The 20,698-nt window shown below is 42.1% G+C and overlaps 1 protein-coding gene across 3 annotated transcripts in view; it reads right to left on the bottom strand.

Moving 5' to 3' along the window:
- The window catches only part of CDH13 (cadherin 13), a 1,241,014-nt gene that overhangs the window by 445,195 nt on the left and 775,121 nt on the right, over positions 1-20,698 (bottom strand). For all 3 annotated transcript variants that reach the window (XM_032283885.1, XM_032283883.1, XM_032283884.1), the window contains exon 6: positions 8,330-8,474. In XM_032283885.1, the coding sequence (XP_032139776.1) occupies positions 8,330-8,474 (145 nt within the window). The remainder of the gene's footprint in view (positions 1-8,329; positions 8,475-20,698) is intronic.

The following is a 20,698-nucleotide window of genomic DNA, read 5'->3' as shown; positions in this document are numbered from 1 at the left end:
TATATAGTGGGCAGGGCTATTCAGCATTTATTTTTACAAGGAAGTAATCAAAGGGAGCCCAAAGGCATCATATCTCCAGTTCACCCAGAGTACGAAGGTCTAATATGAATGTCAGGAGCATGGGGGATGAGCAGAGGAGAGGCAGATACATGGGCAAGTCCAGGAGTAAGACGTCACGGTTAGAGAGGAGAGTGTTTCAGCAAACAATGGGGTGTCCGTCTCTTGAGTTGATCTCTAGCCCCAGAGACACATGTGCGAATTTAAGGGGAGGGAGAGAGCTATGAGTAAAAATGAAGAGTTGTTTTCACAGTTATCCATATTAAAGATGAAACATACAGTTCTGTTGGCTAGGTACTTTTCTACCAGAATAAAGGGGTTCAGGCATTCTCTTCTGTCCCAGAAGATAAAGTATCCAGCTCCAGTGAGCCAGCAGCCAACAGCCCTAATAAGTGCAATGGTGCCCATCAGGGTGGGGCTGGGATATGGAGGAGAGAAATCCTAATGGCTGTGACAAAGGAGCTGGCTGCCTTGGTTCTAAGCCCATGTGAGACATCACTGGAAGACCTTCAGACATAGGAGCAACTTGGCAAAGATTCAGTTTCTTTTTTCTTTATGTGTATACATTTGACGGGTATAAGTGCAGGTTTGTTACATGGACATGTAACACAGTGGTGGAGTCTTCGCTTTTAGTATAACTATCACCTGGGTAACATAAATTGCACTCATTAATTTCTCATACCTGATGCCCTTGCCACGCTTCCACCCTTCTGAGTCTCCAGTGTCTATTATTGCACACCCCGTGTCCATGCGTACATGATTTATCTCTGACTTGTGAGTGAGAGCATGCAGTATTTGACTTTCTATTTCACCTAATACAGTGGCCTCCAGTTCTATCCATATTGTTGCCAAAGCCATGATTTTATACTCTTGTATGGCTAAAGAGTATTCCATTGTGCATGTGTGTGTATGCATGTATGTACAGCATGGTGATAAACATATATGGTGATAACTACATGAGTGCAGGCATCTTTTTGATAGGATGGCTTCTTTTTCTTTTTGTAGATACCCAGCAGGAGGACTGCTAGATTAAATGGTAGGTCTATTTTTAGTTTCTTGAGAAATATTCATACGGCTTTCCATATGGTTGTACTAGTTTACATTTCCACTAACAGCATATAAGCATTCCCTTTTCTCTTGAATGACTAGGTGGAGTCAATAGCTAGCCAAGTTCAGATAATACTTTCCGTACCATTTATTTCTAAATTTTCCCTCTGGGAAATGTTCTCTGATTGGATTATGCAACTCTTTCATAAAATTTGTTTTATGGTCACCTGCACTGAAGTGAATTGCACCGTAATTCAAGCGCTGTCTCCTCCAGTCTCAAAGGTTCTGCAGCAAGCTAACAATACCATCCCTGGGCAGTGCTCCTTGGCTAAAACTCCAGTGCTGACTTGAGGAAAGGGGCCATTCTCAATCACTGCATTCCTCTGCCTCGACCACAATATCCAGTGAGGATTCTACAGCAAAGCCATTCACAATCTACAAAACAGCTAGTGAAATGACCACAAAAACTTGTAGCTGCTGAGTGTAATCCAGAGAAACAAACAAACAAAAATATCCATCAGTATGTTTGTGAGTGAAAAGAAAGACTATTGTATCCTGCTACATCAACAAGCTTAACCAAGATACAGACTAAAATCCTCTGATTAGGAGCATCACCTGAATAGGGACCAAAACATAACAAGGCATATCTGCTGTCTCATCAATCCCACCATGTAAATGTATCCTAAAGAAACTGTCACAAACATGGGAAGAGATGAGCTCTCCTCTGCAGAACTGATACAAGTGTAGGAAAATGAAAACAACTTAAATCAATAGGAAATTGGTTAAGGAGACAATGGTAGATCTAGGCTCTAGCTGTTTGAAACAATGATGTAGCTTGATGGTTACTGATTTATAAAAATGTCCATAGTACCCTGAGGAGTGAAGAGAGAGATTTACAGAAAAGCGCATAGAGCTCCCATTCTGTAAAACTGTGCACCTGCACCTCTCTGTGTAGAGATGTCTGGAGAGAACCCCAGAACTGTGCTCACCAAAATATCAAATGTGGCTATCTCTGGATGGTGGGACTGGGGAGTCATTGCATTTTCCTTCACTTGAAAAGAACAGAATTGCTTTATTTTTAAAAATATATCTACCTAAGAAAAAAGATTAAATAGTCACATGCCTGATAATCCAGAAGCACACAGGATTGGTTGGGGAAGTTGAGAATGGAGAAGCCTACAGCGTGAAAGTCTGAAAATGCCAGCAAAAGAAAACCTGACAGTTGGTGGGTTGAAAAGCCACATCACAGTTACTGCCACAAGTAAAGAGGTAACCAGAAAAGGTACTTTGCTACCAGCCTATAGCAACAACCTGAAGACTGTCTGCTGACCCAGGTGTCAAATATCAACTATCAAATATCCTAGCCCTCTTTATTTAGCTCAAGCTGTTTTGGAAAATAGTAACTTCCAAGCAAAGCTGAGCTCTCATGATAGCCATTGGTCCCAAAGGCTGCTTGATCAGCTGTTTTTTTCTTATGTCTGGAATGGCTGAACACGTTTAAAAATTAAAGGAACTGTGTCTTGAAAAGAAACTCAGGTGGATCCCGGAGGAAAAATAAAAGATAAAAACTCCCTACATCATCTCTTCAGAGTGGCCTCCGCTCACCACAAGGCTGGGTTTGGGCCCCCTGAGATGAGCGTCCCGTACAGCTATGTTGTAGCACTTGCCACGGTTTTCTTTCTTATTTATTTGTTGTTGTCCTCCCTCCTCAGCTATGAACGCCAGGAGGGAACAAGCAGCACCTGCCAGGTCCACGGCTGCACGTGTAGAGCTCAGAATAGCACCAGCGCAGAGGACATGCTTGATAAGCTAACTGGAGAAAAAAAATGAAAGGGAGCAAGAGAGAACAGTGAGGGAGGGAAAGTGGCTGGGCTTTCAGAAGTTAGGCAAGGAGGATGTAACTGCTAATCTCTGCTTGTCTTCAACAACCTCAAGCAGAAGGATCAGACAATGTGCATCTTCCGTGACTCAGAACGTGCACCTCTACGTGAATGTCACATTCATCTTTCTCAGCCATGCAGTGTGGGAGCTAATTCTTTCCTTCCATGACCTCTCACCACCTATCTTTCTCAAAGCTGCCCCACCTTTCCAGGGTGGGGGCTGCCATTCTCCCAGCTGCCCTGGCTGCCATTTGGGGTGGCTAAAAGCCAGGAGGAATAATACAGCCTATAGCCAGCTCCTGATCTTGCTGGAAGGCCAAGACCTCAAGAGGACAGGATATTGGAGCTGATGGATCCCAGGCTGCCCTTGTGCACGGCTGGCTGCATGAGCCTGAAAATTAAAGGCCTGCTTGCAGACAGCTTTGAACCAAGGTCTTATCATCAAGCTTGGGGGAGTAGATATCCCAGCCACCTGCCCCTCAGCTGGGTAAACTCTAATGTATGTGTTTAACATCATTTCCTAGAGCTCCCTCAAAAGGATCACATTGCAATTGGTCACTCGGGGAGCTGGCTTAATAATGCACCTCAAGTTGCCTGACTTCCTTTTCTATACCTCTCCTTACCTGGTATCTGTCCCTGCACCTCTCAGGTAAACCACATGCCTCACTCTTCATCTCAGGGCCTGCTTCTCTGGGAGCTCGACATGCCATCCCTCATGGTGAGCCTTTCTCAAAGGTGCCCAGGAAACTACAGGGAGCAAAACCCATGAATTGATGCCCACAAGGTATGACGGGGCCTTGGAATTAGTGCCCTCCAGGAATTTCAAGAGTTCTAACCCTCTACTTCCTACTCATGAACAACTACTCCTAAACACCAGGTCCTGGGCATCAGAAAACATGAGACTCACACAGGGATCTGGTCGTCCCCATGGAGCAGCCAGAGCCTTGGCTTGGGCCTCATAAATCAATGCCTGTGGCTCTGCAAAAGGAACAGCTCATGATCTGCAAAGTCAAAGACCGTTATTTTCTGTTGATCTTCCTTCATCCAGGAATGATTTGCCAAAACAATACCCTGGAGTTTAACACCGAGCTGCCCAGAGTGGCGTCCTGTCTGCACATACAGATAAATACGGGTGACCTTCCTTTGTGATAGATTGGTGCTGAGGGCATTCGAACACACAGGGACACAACAATGACGCGTGGTTTGTTGGAAGATGGATTTATCTTCACACAACTCATGTGCCTCTTTGCTTTACCTTTGCTAAAGGGTACACTGCCCGAATAAAAATAGTAATTGCAGTATTAACAATACAAAGGCATTCCTTACACATTTATTATTTCCTAAGCACTGGGTGAAGCACACTGTCTTACTGAATCCTCACATATCCTTCTCTAAGGTAGGTACTGTTTTATTCTATCCCCATTTGCAGAGGCTTCTAGAAGGTTCAGTAACTTGTCCGAAGTCTCACCGTGTTACACAGCTGAGCAGAGCATCCAACACAGCTCTCGGCTACAACGCTGAGAGCAGGAACAGCCACATAATTTGTGGGGCTCAGTGTAAAATGAAAATGCAGACTCCTTGTTCGACAGTTATTAAGAATTTCAAGATGGTGACAGCAGAACATTAAACTAAGCCCCAGGCCTTTCTGAGCATGGAACCCTTCTGTGCACTGGGCTGTGTAAGGCCGCAAAAGCTATGCCCACGAAGCTGTCTTTGGTTATGTAGACTCAGAAAAAAGTGATGTGAGTGAATGATAAGGGCCTCAACATTCAACTCTGTTGAACCCTAGAGGTGACTCAACGAGCCCGGCTATTTCGTCAGAAGAACTAGTCATTTTCTGTCAGGCTCTAAATCAGTTCATCTGATAGAACTGCACAAATACTTCCCCCAGCTGGGCCTGCAAAGAGTCTATGGTACAAAACACGGAAGCAGGAGAGCAGACCCAATGGGCCAGGTGGCTTTGGGTCCCCCCGCTTTTCTTTCTGAGACAGAGTCTTGCTCTGTCACCCAGGCTGCAGTGCAGCCTGATCTCGGCTCACTGCAACCTCCACCTCCTGGGTTCAAGCAATTCCCCTGCCTCAGCCTCCTGAGTAGCTGGGATTACAGGTGCACACCACCATGGCCATCTACTTTTTGCATTTTTAGTAGAGATAGCATTTCACCGTGTTAGCCAGGCTGGCCTTGAACTCCTGAACTTGTGATCTGCCCACCTTGACAGCCAAAAGTGCTGGGATTACAGGCATGAGCCACTGCGCTGGGCCAGCTCTTGGGTTTCTTGTAGCTCACACAAGGCCTAACAACAAATGTAGGCTACTGTGGACAGAAGTGGACTAGTCTTTTGAGCAGGATGCCAGTGCAGATCTGGTCAAAATTCGCAGAGACTTGAGGCAGAAGTGGCAGCCTCTTATCAACTGAGTAAGCAACCATTCACCAAACTTTGGAGCCAGAGACACAGACACTAATTGTGTCTCTTCCCCTAGCCATTTAACTTTGGCAAGTTCCTAAGCCTCTCTGATGTTCAGTTTTCTCATCTGTAAGATGGGGATGGTGCTGTCTACCTCTCAGGGCAGGAGGTGGGATAGTGAATGAAATGATGCACATATACGGCTCCTGACACACAATAAGTGCTCAACTCAGTGCTGTGACACCCGACGGCTGTTTTCATCATGAATTTGGTGGGACTATTGAAGGAGCCCAAGATTTGAAGGTGAGTTATGCAGGTTGACTCCCAAGCACTGACCCCCAGCTTTTATTTGTGAGAACCGGGAAAAGTCATGGAACTTTTTACACAGTCAGCCCCCCACCCACACCCTCACTCCCAATGGATTCCGAATAATTTCTACAGCACATGGGATCCTACAAGCCACAGATGAGCAGAGCATGATGGAAATAGAAGAGACGATTTTTTTTCTTTTCTTTTCTTTTTTGTAAGTAGAGTTTTGCTCTTGCTGCCCAGGCTGGAGTGCAGTGGCACCATCTTAGCTCACTGCAACCTCCCTAACTGCTGAGATTGCAAGCCTCCCAGGTACAACCGATTCTCCTGCGTCAGCCTCCTGAGTAGCTAGGATTACAGGCATGCACCAGCACACCGGGCTAATTTTGTATTTTTAGTAGAGATAGGGTTTCTCCATGTTGGTCAGGCTGGTCTCAAACTCCTGACCTCAGGTGATCCACCCACCTTGGCCTCCCAAAGTGTTGGGATTACAGGCATGAGCCACTGCACCTGGCCAAGACAATCATTTTTATAGCCAGTCAGGGTTTGCTGTTACTACCTGTAAATGATTTAAGTTGAAGAAGAGGGAAGAGGTTGGAAAGAGAACACCATCTTCTTCCTCAGATTCCCACTGTCCTCGCGGATGCTGCAACTCTCTTACAGGGTGCTAAGTAATCTAAGTGACTTTTTGTTTGAAACTTTTTTGTAATATTTCCACATTCTTGATCCAAAATCTGACTGATTCTATTTCAATTCCTGCTCTATAGTCCAACCCAGACGGTGCTGAAAAAGAATACAATGAATCCATACAGACACCTGAGCCTTTATGTATTTTTTATAGGATAATACCAATCATAAATAGACATTTGAGGTGGCTTATGTTTTGCTGGAGAAGTGCCTGTCCTTAACTGAAAAACTTTGTGATTTAAAAATGCAGTGTGCATAAAGAATTCTATCCTTCTTCAAAAAATATTACATGTATATACAGCAATAAAATCTGAAACTCTTTTCGAAACTTTAAGGACGGGCACAGTGGGAGGAAAACTGGATATTGTCTTATCGTATATGCACACAATATACAAAGACATGTGAGCTCACAGCCACACCGAATGTGACCACTTGATTTACATTTAGAACACTTATCCAGCCCATCTGAATTCTAGTCACTCACTCACGGGACCCGGGTACCACAGACAGCAACTGGGAATCATTTTTCTATTCTGCTCAAACCTTGGCCTCTTCAGTCGCTTTCCTCATTGGTTCTCCTAACGTGTTCTGCACATCAGCTTGTTTAAGAAGATTTCTGTAAATATCAAACCCAAATTCTAGGGTGTCTCTCACCAGAAGCCATCTTTCCATCAAAAGCTGCTCACAGACAGCGGCCACATGGACTGCCCTGAAGTGACCTGACCTCCCGTCTCCTGCAGTCTCTCCTTTTCTCTAGACCTATCATTGCTCCTCTGCCTCCAACACTTCCCCAAACACCCTCCGGCACACACACAGTGAATTCACTCTCACTTTTACAGAGTGTATTCAAAGCTGGGAAGGAAGAGGGTTGCTCTTGCCCTTGGGGGATCTGATGCGGTACCTAAAGACCCAGTTCCTTGAAATTGATGGGAGGTTTTAGCCATCTTGCATGCAATTATTCACCTGGTTGTCTGGGAAGGTTACCATGGCAACATTTCCAGAGCCTCATGTATCTACATGTCACTGATACATCCTATCAATTCAGCAAAGGGAGAAAAAATAGTCAAAGCAGCTCTCATCTCCTGTCTGGTCTGACGAATCACTATTTTTCTTATTTGGACATCATCTAGGCACAGCAACATGACACTCCTAATACGGTGTTTCTTTCACTCTAGTGTATTTTAGGGCTGAAAATCAAAGTCCAGCCGAATAGGAATTTTTCCGCTTTATTCTTCATTTTCTCAAGCATTATACGCAGGACTGACTTCCGCTGCTGGCTATGAAATACTTTAATCAGTACACATTGGGCCAAAAAAGGAAGCTCTAAATTCTAGAAACTTCCCTGGTAGAAAGGTTAAACATGGGGAAAGATAGGGGAGCTCTATGGTAACCTTGAGTGACTTCTATAATGGCAGGTACATGCATTTCTGGAGAGAGATATCAAATATCTTCCTTTTGGTCCTCTGACTGAAGACAAAAGCTTTCTTCATGCACATCTTCTAAGGGAAGGGAAAAAGTCCGACCTCTTTTACTGAAATAGCTCTTATTAAAAGGCCGCTATGAAAAGAAATAACTGAGGAGTTTGTAATGAGGACCCAATTGTCATCAAAGCCCTGCTATAGCACAAAGTTCCCCCTGGGACCTTCACAAAGGTAAGCTGGATATTTACATGGTGCCCAACATCAGCCATGCCTTAGAGACTTAGATGGCAGCCATTCTTGGAGGATCACCTTCAGAGACAACGAAAGAGATTTTCATAGCTTGCAACACCTTGGTCGAGTTTTGCACTTTAGCTTTCCAACCTGGCTTCTATGCAGGAAAGTAACATGTCAATGTTGATACAAGCTGACAAGTCAATAGCCACACAACAGTCCCTAGAATCCACAAAGATCACAGTGTCCCTCTTTCCGAGCCATTATGCTAAAGATAAATCACCATGACATACCTGTGGGTGACCCTTCCATGACGTGGCCAATGTAGGGGCCTTCTCGAAAGATTGGTCTGTTGTCATTCTGATCAATCACGATGACTTCCAGAGGCACCGGCCCCTCGAGAGTTTTGCCATTGGCATCAGTGGTCTCCACAAATAGCTATTTAAACAAAGAGATTGGGGGAGAAAGGAGATGTTAATTCATGATGAAAATTGAAATAAGGTTCTCTAGAGAAAGTAGGTTACATCAGCAATTTAATGAGCCCTTGGCAATATTGAAACTGTGGTCTCAATGGATAGTCACTGGGACTAGAATAGAAACGAAACATTCCAGAATAAAAGGCAAAGATCAGTTCACATTAGAGCCCCCTTAGGAAATTTACAATTAATTCATCAAATCCGCAAAGAAAGTTAAAAACAAAACAAACACCCCCAAACATAAACAGCCATAGCCAAGAAATTAGGCTTATATCATTTATGTATTCCCAACATCATTGTGCTTAAAAATAATGTTATGCTAATAAAAAGAATGGACTAAGCAGTTATGAACCAAGTACATTAAGAGATAACCAAAAGTGTTTATGGCAATTTTCTAGGAGAAAGTCAGGTCAGTATTTGTAGGGGGCTTTCCTCAGGCTAGGAACTCAGAATTTGCAGGGACCCTGAAAGACACCTTGGGATTCCTGCCCACCAGGCTCTTGACAATCTCGGGGGATTTCAAAATCCATGAATCACTTCCATAGGGAACTACTTTCAGATCTCAATCAAGAAGGCAGCATTAAAAAAAAAAAAAAAGACAGCTTTTTTTGTTTGTCTTGGAAACAAAGAATTATGCCATGGCATTTCCAGTGAACCGCAGGAACCTTATGTGTTAATTTTCTGTGCTTAATTCAGCCTTGATTTAACTCAGCCATAGCAGTAATACTTCTTGGATATAAGTGGTGATCGCTAAATAGGAATATTTTGGTGAGAAAAGGGCATTAGTATTTGGAATCCTAGTACAACTCTTTCCTATCTGTGTGACCTTGAGCAAGACACCGGAGCTCAGTTTTCTCATCTATAAATGGGGTTAATAAAAACACTTATTAGGATAAAAACAAACACTTATCCAGTGTTTACTTAGGCTCTATACTATATTAACTCACTTGCTTCTTATAATAAACCCTCTGGATCCTTTTACAGAGGAGAGAATGAAAGCAAAAAGAGCATAAACGCTGGAGTACAGATTTGACCTTGGAAAGTCTGCCTCCAGAGCTCACATTTTTAACTACTATAAACAGTATTTCTAAAGCATTTAATACAAGGCATATATCTCAAGAATATTAGCCGCTGCTATTGTTGCTACAGTTATTATCAATACTATTGTCAAAGGTAGTTCAAATCAGGAAAATGAAAGACAAACATTCTTGTTATAAATCAGTACGGTCACATTCCACCTGATGATATTGTAAACCAATATAATCCTTTTCAAAAGCATGGCAAAATTCAACAGAAATCATGAAAGACTCATACTTTGTTCTATTTTTATACCACCCCTGATCCTACGTAAGTTTGCACTACATACTTGGAACTATTCACTGCATTGTTGTTTCTATTTTTTTTTTTTTTTTTTTTTTAGATGGAGTTTGGCTCTTGTTGCCCAGGCTGGAGTGCATGGTGCGATCTCGGCTCACTGCAACCTCTGCCTCCCAGGTTCAAGCGATTCTCCTGCCTCAGCCTCCCAAGTAGATGAGATTACACGCATACATCACCATGAATAGCTAATTTTTTGTATTTAGCAGAGACAGGGTTTCACCATGTTGGTCAGACTGGTCTCAACCTCCTGACCTCAGGTGATCTGCCCACCTCAGCCTCCCAAAGTGCTGGGATTACATGCGTGAGCCACCACACCTGGCCACATTTCTATTTCTAATAGTAAAATTATACTGGCATCTGCCTTAATGTCCAGTGGAAGGGAATTAGTTGAGTTAGTTTGTGTAACAACATGTTACAATGCAATAATTACATAAAATAATTTTTAAACCTTGTTGATCTTAGAATATTGAGTAAAATTATACAAAATAACAAGTATATAATGCATATATGACACACAAATATGGACAGAATTTGAAGGCAGTGAGCAAAATGAAACCAGGAATGTGTGGGTAGATAATATTTTTTCTTTATCATTACTTCATCCTTTTACTACCAAGTTCAAATGCAGACATCCACACTTGATTTCTGGGCAGATAAAATAATGCAAATAATTAGAAAAAATTCAGTGCACACAGCCTTCTAATATCTGTACAAACAACGGAGATCTCACAGAGAGTTAAATTTTATACTTTTATGTTTTTTTTAAAGCTATTATGAGAATACTGCTAACAAAGGAAATCAATCAAAATAAAGCTTTGGGGCAATTTTATGTAATAACGTAGGTCTGGTTTTTCGTCTTCCCAAAATAGCCAAGGACTTGACTTTAACTCAACCCTCCAACACCCCGCAAAAAAGAAAACTATGCATAAAGATACCAAACATCTTGGATCTGAATGTTAAGATTCTGCATTCTGTAAGACCTGGCCAGGATCACAAGCTACAAGTAGGATAGAGAATCGGAACTCACATTTGCCAAACATTCAAATATGCTGAAACTGGGAAGGGCAGACAACAAGATCCATCTTAACACAATGGAAAGAAGGAAACTAAGGGGACACATTGATTAGGATGAAAGCAAAGTGTGGAGCTGAATCTCAGAATACCAATTATGCAAACAGACAAGCCAATGGTATTTTATGATACAAAACTATTCAGAGTTTGACTCATACTTTTCAGAGGACAATAATATCAACAGAAGCCAAGAGTTTGGAATGGTCTCTAAAAACAGCAAAGCGCCATTAAGTGGCATTTCCTTCCTTCCTTCCCTCCTTCCTTCCTTCCCTCCTTCCCTCCCTCCCTCCCTCCTTCCCTCCTTCCCTCCTTCCTTCCTTCTTTTCTTTCTTTTTCCTTTCTTTGAGACAGAGTCTCGCTCTAACGCCAGGCGCCAGGGTGGAGTGCAGTGGCACAATCTCGGCTCACTGCAACCTCCGTCTCCCAGGTTCAAGCAATTCTCCTGCCTCAGCCTCCCGAGTAGCTGGGACTACAGGTGTGCACCACCACACCCAGCTTATTTTTGTATTTTTAGCAGAGACGGATTTCACCATGTTGGCCAGGATGGTCTGGATCTCTTGACCTCATGATCCACCCGCCTCAGCCTCCCAAGGTGCTGGGATTACAGGCGTGAGCCACCACACCTGGCCTAAGTGGCATTTTCTTAAAGTTAATTTAATACAGATTATTTGAGTACCCACTACATGTCAGCCATATTGAACATTGAGTAGCCAGCAGTTAGCAGAAAAGATACCCCAGCATGGAGAGACAGATAATAAACAAGAGAAAAAGATATGAACAAGATAATTTCAGTCACAGATGAGGGCCGTGAAGGATATGAGACAGGTTTGAATAAGAAAGCTTCCTTATCCAATACTGTAGCTGCTAGCCATATGTGGCTATTGCAATTTACATTTATTAAAATAAAAAAAACTCAGTACTCCAGTCAAACTAGGAATGTTCTGAGTGCTCAATAGCCATATGTGTGTAGCAGCTACCATATTAGACACCATGGATGCAAAACATCTCCATCACTGCAGAGACACAGTACTGGGTTAGAATATGACTGAGAAAGAGTGAGTGAGTGTGTGTGTGCGGGGCGCGGCGGGACGGGGGCACCTATTTGAGATAAATGCAGGGAAAACTTTATTGCCGAGGGAATATTTCAGCTGAGACTTAAATGACAAGAAAGTTGAAAGAGGTAGCCATGCAAAAATACATGGAAAATGATTTCTAGATAGCAGGAATAGCAACGCAAAGACTCTAAGGTAGGAATGAGGTTGGAACTAATTTGAGAGTGGGGAATGATATAAGATCAAGTCAAAAAATTAGGACTCCACTCAGCTCCAAATGAATTAGGTTAAGGCTTATGTCCATGCAAGATTCTTTGCATAGAGCAATCTAAACCAAGTGAAGAATGAAGACATTTTGTTTCTGTAAGTCCCTGGTAAGTCGGAAATGAGAAAGAAGTATATCATGCTTGTCCCCAACAGAGGAAATCATAGTAGACCAAATAAAATATATAATAGGAAATGTATGTGTTTTATGGAGAGGTTTGCCTAGTTTTAAAATAATCTTATTAATGATGTGGATGAAAATTAAGCACATGGATATGCATGAGGAAGCTGTTAGTAAATACAGCCTTATCCACCTAATCACACACTGTAACAAAACCTGACATTCCCATGAGTTTTCATCACTGTTCTCACATGAAGGTCAGACCCACAGTTAGCAAATGCCAAACTTTCTGAAGTCAGGCTCTTAAATTCCAGCACGTCCTCCAGTATCAGAGAATAAATGTTCAATAACGTTCTTGCCTGCCTTCTTTCTTCCTAATTGAAATACCCAAAGCACACAAATCCTTAGTTTGAAAAGACTGGAACAATGCTTGTATCCTTTGAATTACATGATAGATTCAAGTGGCTGTGTTTGAGTTCTAAAAACAAAACAAGCTCAAACGCATTCAAAGGGAGGCATTCTGATATTTGTTCTTTATGTTGGAACGGAGATGCCACTTGGTAGAAACCTACTGTGAGAAAAACAAACAGGTAGCCATGGCAGAAGGTAATGAAATACTTGCTCAAAGGAAATGGAAACCATTCAGCCCCTCACTGCCTATTTCAAGACCACCCTTTCAGACATGAGAATTTCTATTCTTAGGTTCAATGGTTGACCTGCTTGCAAATAATAAGGTGTTATATAAAAAAATGTCCACTGTCGAGCCAGACTAGAGGGGCATTCAATAAGTTACAGCTAGAAACAGTTGTCCAATATTGCAGGATTTAATAACTAATTCCATAGTAGGTAGCCTGAACTCCACGCAATTACACATCTGACCAATGTCTGTGCTCTGTGTTCTATTCAAAGGTCAGTCTTCAAGCCAGCAGCACTGGCATCCCCCCAGGAGCTGGTTAGAAATGCAGGCTCCTCAGTCCTGCCTAGAACCTACAGAGGAAACCCATCCATTTTAACACTGTTTCTGGGGAATTCTGGTGCACATTACTGTTTGAGTGATGCTGTGCTGAGACACAGAGGTTGGAGATGGAAATTCAAGGATCTTGTGGAATCTGGGAACTGTATTCCCAGGTTCGGCTGTAGGAAAATAAATAAGCTCCAAACAGGAGACTGAATCTTGCCAACTGCTAGGAATTTCACTGTGTGGCTGTTGAACTCATTCTTCACCCCCAAGTACACAGGCCAGGAAGACAGATGTTGTCTGTAGGTCTATCTGGAGAAGTGTGCACACGTACACACACACACACACACACACACGCAGGCAGACATATATACATATACTGCAGACACAGCACACACACAAGTATACACATGCACAAGTATACACATGCCCATACATTTCCTACAAATGTCAATTTTTTCCAGTCTCTTCATCTTCAACTGTGCATGCTTAATGCTTAAAAATCATATTTTTTTTGATCACTTGTTTGAGACACTGTCAAATACAAAAAAGGAAGAAGGGCTTACTAATTGAAAAGTGAAATGCTGCAGAAAACACAGTAAAATGGAGAGGTCCCAGAGATGGGAAAGCTCACAGAGAATGGTGATGAGTATTGAGGGCTCTGCATTGCCTCAGCCTTGGTGTGATTATTGGACCCCAACAGAGTTATTCTCCTCCATTGAGATGAAAAATCCTAGGGGCGGGGGTCACTCATTCGCCTTTATCATTTAGGGCGCCTAAGTGTCATCCAGGGAACTGGGTAAAAATTTAGATTCTTTAGCTGTTTAAACCAGCAATTGGAGAGATTCTGGTGCTGGTGGTTTCCTGCCCACACTTTGGAAAGCTTAGCCGATGATGAGAGATGCAGATGCTACCAGCATTGGTAGGAATGGTGGAGGGGAGGATCGATGGAGGTGGGGGATATTTGCCAAAGCCTGAGTGGAGGGTTTTAAGGGACGGTGGAGAGAGCACTCGACCTGCATTAAGGAGGCCTGATATTAAATCCTGCTGACACACCAGATTCGCTCCGAGCAAGGAATGTACCTCTGTATCTTGGTTTTTTTGTTATTGATAAGAGCCCATCTTGGTTCAACTCCCACTTATGACTCAGAACATGTGGTGTTCGCTTTTCTGATCCTTTGTTAATCTGCTGAGAATGATGGTTTCCAGCTTCATCCATGTCCCTGCAAAGGATATAAACTCATCCCTTTTTATGGTTGCATAGTATTCCATGGTCTACATGTGCTGCATTTTCTTTAGCCAGTCTATTATCGATGGGCATTTCGGTTAGTTCCGACTCTTTGCTATTATGAATAGTGCTGCAATAAACACATGTGTGCCTGTGTCTTTATAGCAGAATGATTTATAATCCTTTGGATATATACCCAGTAATGGGATTGCTGGCTCAAATGGTATTTCTGGTTCTAGATCCTTGAGGAATCACCACAGGCAGGGGAACATCACACACCAGGGCCCGGGTGGGGGGCCAGGGGAGGGACAGCATTAGGAGAAATACCTAATGTAGATGATGGGTTGACACCATGGCACACGTATACCTATGTAACAAACCTGCATGTTCTGCAAATGTATCCCAGAACTTAAAGTATAATAAAATAAGTAAATAAAAACAGGCTACCATGGCAAGTTCCCAGGATCCTGGTGCATATTAGTAAAACAATACACAAAAGTGTCTGAGTTCGAACCCAAATATTACTCCCCCGTTTTTAGGGGGGCCAGCTGCATCCTTTCCTAGAGAAGGCAAAACTATTTTACAGTTATAGTAACTTAATTAAAATATGATTGACATGATTGGAGGCAAGAATTTTTGAGCAACCCGAAAGTATGATAAGTATAGTTGTGTGTTTATCATTTTGCTCCAAGTATTGTCCAGGGGATGGCCCCTCCCCCAGGGATCAAGGAAGAAACTCACAAGTCATCCTCTTCCTCAGATGAAACCTTCTCTTCTATCCCCAGCCATTCCATCAACACATCCTGCCCACATCAATTATTTCCCTTCCTGAATGCCCCCTCTTCTCTCCATCCCCCTCATCACTCCTAGAGGTGAGCATCTGTCACTTCTCACCAGGGCCACTGGGCAAGCCACCTTGTAGGTTTCCTGCCCAGTCATGATTGCCTGCCATGGTCTGTTTTCTATAGGGCTTCCAGGGTGTCTCTGTCGATTTTTATTTATTTATGTCACCCTATATTGGACACCTTTCTATATTGGATAGCTTGGAGTCTTGGATTGAATTCTATATTGGATACCTTTCTGTAGGGCTTCCATGGTGTCTTTGTCAATTTTTATTTCTTTATGTCACCCTATATTAGATACCTTTCCATGGTTTCTTGTCACTCTTAGGAAAAATAGCAAATGCCTTTGCTTTGACAAGCCTTTCTATAATCTGGCTCTAGCTCACGTCCTCAAACTCATTTCATGTTAGAAGGAATGAATCCATCTTGCTCCTTATTATCCAGGTACACGCATCATCTTTTTTCAGTTCTTCCAGCTCATCACTCTTTCCCACAGGTGTTTTTACATACAACCCTCCTACCAAACATGAGTTTCCCACCTATACCTCCTTGCTGCCCCTATTCATCCTTCAGATCTCGACCCAAATATCAAGAAAATCCTTTCTTACTCCTCCAGTTCAGCTAGGGTGTCCTTGGCTTATACTCCCATGGCATCAGTTCCCTTCCTTTGTAATACTTCCCATATGTTATTGCCTGCAAGGTTCTTTGAACTGGGTGCACCACAGGCCATACCCTAAGTTGAGTCATGGTGACCCCCATGACCTGCACGTATCCCTCTGGATGGCCTTTTGGAACTAGAAAATCCAAAGTAACTGGAAAACCATGAAAAGGGGAAGAATGATCAACCCCTGAGGCACCTCATTAACTTGAGACATTCTTCCATTGTTCCTTATTCCTGCCTCAACTGGTAAGACAATTGGACTTTGTTACGGACCTTGGTCAGCCTCCTGACTCCAGATCCTATGACCTTCTCCCAGCTTGCAAAAGATGCCCTAAATTGTAACTCTGTAACTTTCCACTACCTACCCCAAACCTATAAAACAAACTCTTATCCCACTTCCCCGTGCTGACTCTTTTTGGACTCAGCCCACTTGCACCCGGGTGAATAAACAGCCTTGTTGCTCCCACATAAGCCTGTTTAGGGGGTCTCTTCATTCAGAGTACACATTTAACATTACCTATTGGTGTGATGATTCAATTTATGTCCAGCTCTCTGTCTGGCCCCATGAGGTCAGGAGCTCGTTAGCAAACTCTGAACCCTGGACCCAATGCCTGGTATAAAATAGGCACCTGATATGATATTGATTGCAGAGAGCCCTCTTTGGAAGAGTCAATACCTCTTTAAGAGACTGGAATCCAAAGTTTTGGCCTGAGCTCTGACCATCTGTCCTTTCTCTCTGTCCCTGGCATATTAGAACTGACAGTTGGTCTGACTCCATGGACTATAGGCTGGTAGACTCTGTAATCTTAATTGATGAACAAGAATTCCAGTGGTAAACAACATCGAAGTACATTAAACTGATTACTTTTTTTTTTTTAATAAGAAGGGGACTAATATTTATTTGGTGTCCAATACAGGTCTGGCCTTTTTTGCATGATCTCATTTGGCTCAAAATAATCTGAAGAAATACTCATTGCAGCACAGAAATTTAAATAACTGGTCCACGGTGCCAAAGCTGGTTTATCAACAGGCTAATTAAAACATAGGACCGACTGTAACATTCACGTTTCCCTCACTATGCTCACACTTGTTGAATGTTTTTGCATTGACTCCCTACATTATTTTTGTTTGTTTTATTCTCTTTACTAAGCTATTTACTTAGTAGCTTTGCTTTACATTGATTGTTATCTTTTACTCTTGCCTCATCTGTGGCAAAATCATCCATGAATTGAGGAGCTTAATGAGTCTCTTATATATTTTATTTAATACACATGAAACTACACATTAAACCACAGAATGAGCATCTGTATATTATTGTGGGAGGTAGAAAGATTCCTTTTTAAAGTTTCTTTTCTTGTTAAAGAATAAGTGTGCTAATAACTTTGTTAAGCCCTATACTATGTAGCTGTTAGACATGCCGTGCTTACAGGCACATGGTACATTCTATGTCCTTGTACTTTAACCAAGATATCTGTGCTGGATGTGCTCACAGGCATGTCCCAGCTCTCCACTGCTTTTAGCTGTTTAGAAAAGTTTTACACTATTAGCCAAATGGGTTTTAGTTTAAATTGTAAGGTCTCACTCCAGCCAATGGAGATCAGACACAGCAGTAAGGACAACCCCAAATGCTTAAGGGATACATTTATGTGCTTTCCTTTGTTCATTGTATTCTTGTGGCATGATGGCTAGTGAGGGTACCCTTCCTGCAGTCCAGGAAGTAAAAATAGCATTGCTGAAAGATCCTTTGTCTCAGTGCTGTTTTCCTTTGTGGCACTGAGCATCTATTTACAACAACTTTGTAGCATCCTGCCACAAACTAAAGGTTTGGAAATATTGTAGTATCGGCCTAGCTACAACATAGTTCCTTCTGGAATACTAAAGACTTTCTGAAAAGAAAAAAAAAAGTGTTCTTATAAATTTAATTCTCAAGTGACAACAGTGAATAGTATGGCAAGGGAGACAGAGGATGCAAATCACCTCTAATTTGTTTAAAGCATAAATACTTTATCCACGGGTGGAGACACTAAGATACTGCCTGGACATTTGCTCTACTTCAAGGGGGCATGGTAGATGGGCACTAGGTTGTTAGCCCTGATCTTCTGAGTCCTGAGGATGGGAGGAGAAAAGGGGCTCGACTCCTGAAATGGAAGAGGAGGTGGGGAAAAACCATGGCAGCCAGAAGGGAAGCTAAGTTGGAGGCAGTTTTAGCCTTGGGTTTAGGGTCTTGTTGGCTACCCTTCCTGGCATCCCATCATCTGGGTTCCTTTATCTTGTTTCCATACTGTTGGGGATTGGGTGGGGGGGTATCCACTAGGAATGTGAGCCATCAAGTCACAATATGCAAAACAATGACTCTTCAAGCCAATTAATTCACCATAATAATGGGAATTGAATGTACATGAAATGCTTTGAAAAAGAATCCCTTAAAAACTGCAAGAACGTAATGAACCAAATTACAAAGCACGTGCACACACGCTGGCCTTCAGCTTCACGGCGAACTATTAACACCTTGCCCTTCGTTTTACTCATCCTCTCATCTTCAGCCATGAAAGACACAGTTTAGTCCGACAAAATCTGACACTGAGGTCTTACCCAAAGGGATGTACTGATGAAAAACAAAACGTGCTACAAGGTTTTTTTGGGAGAAGGCCAACATGCAGAAGCTGGCTCTTAAAAGCCAATATTCTTTGTAACATGAGATGATTCAAGCAACACATGCAAAATCTAGATCAACGGAATCAGAAACAAAGCATGACATGCATAGTCCGTGGACTTGTGAGTCATTCTGAAGAGAAATGATTCGGAAAACACTTTGATGACCTCTTTAACTCTGATGATTCTTCTTTGGGCAAAATATGCAAATAGGGCAAAACACACACATGCAGAGGTTTTTTGAGATGACATAGTTCAACATCTGATCAGTGGATTGTGTGTGCATGGAATTTTCAGTTGTAAGTTTCAAATCACACAAAATAAAGAACATACAGTAGCTACATCTCTCACATAATATGACTCAGTTTCTATTTTGCAGGTATCTCCCACCTGAATGATTATTTTCCTCTCTGGGGCGCTAAAATGTTTTTCCGCATAGATGCCGCCACTGCCCTTATCTCTGGAATACCTCTTCAGAAACTTCTACAGGAAGCAGTTAATAAGTCACAAACAAAAAGGAATCTCATTCCTTTCATTTCAAATGTATGGAGTCTCACTGTGTCACGCAGGCTGGAGTGCAGTAGTGTGATCTTGGCTCACTGCAACCTCTGCCTCCCAGGTTCAAGCAATTCTCCTATCTCGGCCTCCAGAGTAGCTGGGGTTACAGGCGTGTACCACCACTCCCAGCTAATATTTGTATTTTTAGCAGAGACGGGGTTTCACTGTGTTGCCTAGGCTGGTCTCAAACTCCTGACCTCATGTGATCCACCTACCTTGGCCTCCCAAAATGCTTGGATTACAGGTGTGAGCCACCATGCCTGACCCCAAATATCTTGTAATAGAACATAGCTGTGATACTAGAAATGTAAAATGATCTTTGGAGGCTCACTGCATGCAAGCAGAGATGTACAAGGCTTAACACTGGCATCTCTCCAGCTAAACATGACTGTAAGTTCAGTCAAAGGAACTGTGTGTGTGTTTGACTCACAGAAAGCCTTGAGATGCATATGAAAAAGAACATGCCAGCATTTGCCCCCAGAAGAAGAAAAGATAAGAGCAGATGATTGCAAGGGTGCAGGAACATGAACACAGGGATCATTCTAGCAGAATCTCAACTTGATAACAATCTTCCTGGAAGGCAGTTTGAAAGTATGTCTCAAGAACCTCAGAGATGTTCAAAGCTTAAAAAAAAAAAAAATTCTGCAGAGATTCCATGGAAATAAGCCAGCAAAGATTTTTGTATCAGTAAGCTGCATTGTTTATTTTTAACAGATGATCTCTAAAGGTTAGGCATGGTTGGAAGATATTTTAAGTGGTATGTTCCACCATAGATACAGTGTTCGTTGCAATAAAAACAATGGAAATAATCTTAACTCATTTTATTAATGTGACACATTGCCCTTGCTTTTTACACCTGAGTCCTTATATATTTAATTAAAAAACCTTGTAGCACATTTTGTTATTCATCAGTGCATCCCTTTCAGTATGCTCATTTATTTCATTTACTATTTCATTTATAATTCAATATAAAAATGAAATATTTCATCCATAATTCAATATTGCATTCAATTCAATATAGAATTTATTATATGATTCAATACACAGTTCACTATATAATTCAATACAATGATATATTATTTCATTTATAATTTGTTTATTATGGGCTGTTCTGGTACAGAGTCGGTATGTAGATTTAGATGAGGATATACTCATGGTACAATTAGGTCATATGATGTGTGGGTAAGAGTGCTCTTTCTAAACATCCTTTCTATAATTTAGTGCCTTAAACAAATATATATTGATAACTATTTTCATTAAGTTTCTGTCTATAATTCTCATACTCTCTCCACCTCCCAAATTAAGATTGCCAGCAGAATTAAGGTTGCCGATCAGCCGTCTTTAAAACAGAGATTGGGCCAGGTGTAGTTGCTCATGCCTGCAATGCCAGCACTTTGGGAGC

This window comes from Sapajus apella, unplaced genomic scaffold, assembly GCF_009761245.1.
Source record: "Sapajus apella isolate SASKATOON/1434 unplaced genomic scaffold, GSC_monkey_1.0 scaffold15, whole genome shotgun sequence".
In the NCBI taxonomy this organism is placed as follows: Eukaryota; Metazoa; Chordata; class Mammalia; order Primates; family Cebidae; genus Sapajus; species Sapajus apella.
The sequence above is the reverse complement of the archived record's forward strand: the minus strand, read 5'-3'. Positions and strand labels throughout refer to the sequence as shown.